The sequence below is a fragment of the Apis dorsata genome, unplaced genomic scaffold (genome assembly GCF_000469605.1).
Source record: "Apis dorsata unplaced genomic scaffold, Apis dorsata 1.3 scaffold_1, whole genome shotgun sequence".
NCBI lineage: Eukaryota > Metazoa > Arthropoda > Insecta > Hymenoptera > Apidae > Apis > Apis dorsata.
In genome coordinates, this window is record NW_006263304.1 from 668,143 (window position 1) to 673,362 (window position 5,220).

The 5,220-nt window shown below is 40.0% G+C and overlaps 1 protein-coding gene across 1 annotated transcript in view; it reads left to right on the plus strand.

Moving 5' to 3' along the window:
• Window positions 1–606, plus strand: part of LOC102675934 (zinc finger protein SNAI2) — a 3,546-nt gene extending 2,940 nt beyond the window's left edge. The window contains exon 3 of the mRNA XM_006607102.2: window positions 1–606. Coding sequence (XP_006607165.1) covers window positions 1–555 — 555 coding nt within the window. The 3' untranslated portion in view covers window positions 556–606.
• The last annotated feature ends 4,614 nt before the right edge of the window (window positions 607–5,220 follow it).

Here is a 5,220-nt window from a genome sequence, read left to right on the forward strand (position 1 = left end):
AAAATGGAGAAATCCGGAGTGTCGAGCAGTTCAACCGCGTCCATGTCTTCGAATTCATCCTCCTCCTCCTCGTCCTCTTCTTCGTCGACGTCCCCGAGATACCAGTGCCCGGATTGCGGTAAATCGTACTCCACCTATTCCGGGTTGTCGAAACACCAACAATTTCATTGCGCTGCGGCTGAAGGGCAGGCGAAGAAATCGTTCTCGTGCAAATACTGCGAGAAGGTGTACGTGAGCCTGGGCGCGTTGAAAATGCACATCAGAACGCACACGTTGCCTTGCAAGTGCCATCTCTGCGGGAAAGCGTTCTCCAGGCCCTGGCTCCTCCAAGGGCACATCAGAACGCACACGGGGGAGAAACCGTTCAGCTGTCAGCATTGCAACCGCGCGTTCGCCGACAGGAGTAACCTGAGGGCGCACCTTCAGACGCACAGCGACGTGAAGAAATATTCGTGCACCTCGTGCAGCAAAACGTTTAGCAGGATGTCGTTGTTGACTAAACATCAGGAGGGTGGATGCCCGGGCGTAACAGTCCCGATGGGCTACGCTTCTTGAGGACATTGACGAAGACGAAGGCGTGGTGGTGTGCGGTCGTACCGAACGAGGGATCCCTTTCCACGGATTCCTTCCGACACGTTCCTTTATTAAGAATAATAGTACGTACTTTTTTTAAACGGTTCGATTGATCGAAGTGCCTTACGCGTTGATTACGGAGTACAAAAGAGCAAAATAGAATAGAGGAATTAGACGGAGACACGATCGGAGAAATTTCTTCTCGAAGAAGGGGGAGGGGGGTCGATGAAATTCTCGGTGAAATTCGTGTTTAAAGGGGGAATAATAACAAAAAAAAAAAAAAAAAAAAAGAAAGAAAGAAAACAATTTGACCGAGACTTGAGAGAAGATGGAGACACATCGAGTACCTGGCTTTCGATTAAAATTCGCGCTCGTGAAACAAAGAGGTGAATTTTAAAACGGAATCATCGATACAACACAACGTCGAGGAACTGAATTCGAAGACATATTTAGATACGCGTTCTCTCGAAGGGTTTTTTTTTTTTACAACGAGAGGGAAAAAAATTGGATCGATTCGTTTCGCGATCGTTCGAATTTATTTCTCTCTTTTGAAAGATAAAAAATGATTGATCATTTCTTAATGTTTCTCTCTCTCTTTATTTTCTCTTTCTCTTCTCTCTTCCTCTCTCTTTCTCTCTCTTTCGTTCTCTTTCTTTTCGTCGAATTTCCTTCGTCGTCCCGTTTGTACATAGTTTCGGTGTGCGCGTGTGTGAAAATCGGTGAGAATGGGTGAGTTTCAACGATTGTACTTAGAGGACGATACACGAAGAGACGATTTTATTATCGTACCCTTCGAGCGAAATTTTGCCGATGAGAGAATCGCAGGAAAGAATCGGATGAGAAGAGTCGATGTATAACCGCTTGACGCGGTCCCGTGAAGCTGACGTGCCATTTTTTGTATTTTTTTTTTTTTTTTTTTTTTTTTTTGCGCCTATTTTCTTTTTTATCTCCCTTGATAATTTCCGTTTTCGATCGATTCGAGCGGATACACGTACACGCTGAAAAAGTGATCTTCGTAAGTGACATCGCTCATTTGCTCCTTTTGAAAATGAAAAAAGAAAAAAAATATATATATATATGTAGAAGAAAATGAAATAAACAAGAAACGCGTATATTGTGCGTAATCGTGCAGCAAAGTGCCATTTTTTTTTTTTTTCGAGATCGTGTGCCACGTGCGAGCATCGATTGTAAATATATATATTGTTTGAAAGGCACGCACGAGAAAACGAAGTATTATTAATTCGTCAGGACGTGGAACGAAGTAAAAACGAGAAAAAGTATCGACACGGTCCAATGTTCGAGTTTTCTCGTTTCTTTTTTTTTTTACTTGCCTTTTCGAGATAAGATTTGGATTTTGATGAAACGAGAACGAGGCAAAACGATGGTAGAATCGGAGAGCGAGAAAGCTAATATTTTACAGTTCATTTTGTCTTTTCGTTTTTTTCCCCCCTTTTTTTTGTACTTTTTTCTTTGCGTTTTCTTTTTTTTTTTTTTTTTTTTTTTTTTTTTTTTTTTTTCCTCTCTTGTAAATCACTGTAAGTTACTCGAAGAAACTAGTCATTGTATAAATATAATCTAATTTGTGCGAGGAATAGGAATGAGAGGCTCGCTGCGAGGTGAATTACTTTGATTGGTCTGTTGGTATATTCCTCGTAGAGAGATCGCTCGAAAAAGATTATATAAATTAAAATGATCGAGCCGTCGAAAAAAACGATATATCCGTGGTATATTTTTTTCTTTATATTTGAAATATATTTCTGTAAAAAAAAAAAAAAAAAAAAAAAAAAAAAAAGGGAGGAAAAAGGGGGGGGGTGCTCGGGCGGGGGGGGGGTACGCCCCTTTTTTTTTTTTTTTTTTTTTTTTTTTTTTTGTAAAGAAAAAATAACTGCTATTTGAGATATCACTTATATATAAAGATATTTTATACGAAATAAATTACTTGAATTTTAAAATCTTACAGAAGTTTACGACGATTTTACCAGACCCGACATCCATATTATCCATCTTTCGTTTCTTTCGTTAAAAATACATCGACGTTAAAATAAATTACCGTAATCAATTTCGATTCCTTTAACTTTTATTACGAATATAACTCAGTTATGCCGTTCCATCTTTCAGAGTACTTACTCTGTTTCTTTATAATCGTTAATAAAATAAACGCAAACGTTCTTTAAATTATAAGAACGGACGCCTTTCATCCACGTTGTCCAAGCCAATACACGTATATACCCTCTTACCCGGTTGGCTGCCTCGTTTCTTTACAAACGGAGCCATTGGAAGCCAACCATATACTCCGTCATTCAATCCCAATCATTTTCCCAACTCTCTTTTTTTTTTTTTACGCAATCAAACGTATTATACACCGTTTCGATTAATTATTCGATAAAAAAAACCATCATATTTACTCGTTATCATCGCATTCGCACTGATTAGACGTTAATTTAATTTCAGAATAATTCCGGTTTCGGTGCCATGGAAAAATTTGCCATCTTCGAAAAATACATCATCGTCATTATTATTATTATTATTATCCAACATCTATGAACGCGAAAGATTAATTACTTCGAAGCCCGATCGTCAATTCGAACGACGACTTAACTCGTCGTTAACTCTCCCTCCAACAACAAGTATTAATAACTAAGCCCGACAAGCCTGGAATCAAGCGGTGGTGCAATTAATGAAACTTCATCCCGCGCCGCGATAAGGAATCAATCGAAATATATATCGTTGGGCGGCGATTCGAGGCGCGAGGAAGGGAGCGCGAGATGCGATCTCGGCGGACACCTCGAATATCGGAACGGGCTCGTTATCGCGGAACAACGGCATAACTTTCGACGGCGTGCATAATAATGCGCTTTGTCTTTCGACAAACAACGCGACTACGCGGATCCTGTTTATCTCTCCATCCGTCGAGTCGAAGGAGGCTGAGGATACCACGATAAAAGCGATTGTTGCCAGCGGCCAGCCTCGGCCCTTTCGAGACGAATCCAATCGATTCGATTCGATTCGTGGCGGGATGGCGACCTAGGATTAAATATCCACCCTTGACGGAGCGATCGCGAGGCGACAGATTTCTCGACGATGGATAAATATAATCCTTTTTCCTATCTGTGGAAATGGTTTGTCAATAATTTTTTAATCGTCGATTTCGAAGAGAATAATCGTTTTCTTAACCTTTTTTTTAAAAATAGGTACGATTTTTTTGTGTGGAGAAATCGTGGAATTCGTGAAAAATTGCATCCCGTGCCTACGATTATCTCGACTAGATAGAGACAAAGTGTGAAATTTGGTGAAAGAAATGGAGAACGCGTGCTCCAAAATCAACGTGCAGAGTTTCGATAATAAAAGGAGAAAAGAAAGAGAGAGAAGAAATAGGAAGCGAGTCGCATTAACGCGTTTAAATAAGAATCGAATGGGATGGATATAAAAGAATCATACACGATACAAATCTGATTTACCACTTTGTTATAGAGACGAGGAAACGGTTTTCACGATCGGCACGAGGTATCAGCCTCTTCGTCCGACTTATTCACACATAAGTTCATTCATAGCCGTTGGCGGGGCGTACAATGGTCTTTTAGCGAAGCAAACAACATATGGCGGGCAAACGCGTGTTCGAAATGCGTTCAATTCATTGGCAAGAGCAAACGGGCTACCTGCGCCGCGTATTAAATCCCACGCGCTTTTGCCACGTACCAGCAATTGAATCACCGCTCTCTGCCTGCCCTCGATCCAAGCTTTTTGTCCAATCGCCTCGCCCATATGGATGCGCTAAATCGCACAACGATCCCTCCCTCCCCTTATAGTCACACTGTGTCGCGCGTTATTAAACGCTTCTTCTCTATTTGCCTATTAAATGTCAGGTAGGGATACAATTTGCAATATTCGAAAAAAGGATATTATTCGAGGGAGTCGAGTAATTTTTTATTACATTTTTTTGATACGTGTAAATATTTACATTAATAATTTGTGATCGATGTTTGAACGATGCGATTGTCCCTTCGAATCCGTTCCATTATATTTAAAATTTTCCAGTTGGAGTAGTATTTTGTTTCTAATTATAGTTGGAGTAGTGTATTGTTTTCGGACGAGGCGCCAAAATCGGCGGTGAAAGTCAAAGGTGGGCGGAAAGCGGCTTGTCGCGGAAATTTGGCTACATAGTATGCGGGTTCGAAACCTTGACAATTCTGCGGATCCTTTGATCGTGGATTTACGAGGATTTACGAAAGCGGGCAGCTTGTCAAAATTGACGAAATTTTGCACGATGTCTAATAAAATGACGTTCGTTTTTCTTTCTTTCTTTTTTTTTTAATAAACACGTAGTCATTTATGATCATCAATATTTTTACGATCACTATATATATATCTGCAGACTTTTACGGATATTTCTCTTGTACAAAAATAAAAATTTTAACCAAAAAACAATGATGACGGCTCTCCACAAAATTAAAAATTGAACCATCGCTGAGAAATAAATTTCATTCTTTTCTTTCCTTAAACGGAAAATTTCAAATTCCTCGGAAAAAGAAAGAAAGAAATGAAGGAATAAAATTATATAAAGAAAGTTTAAAGACAGCAGGTAAAATCTGGGCCGATTCTTCCGCAGAAATCTGGCCGTGGCTAATGTCCGCCGGATGACGGGGCCCC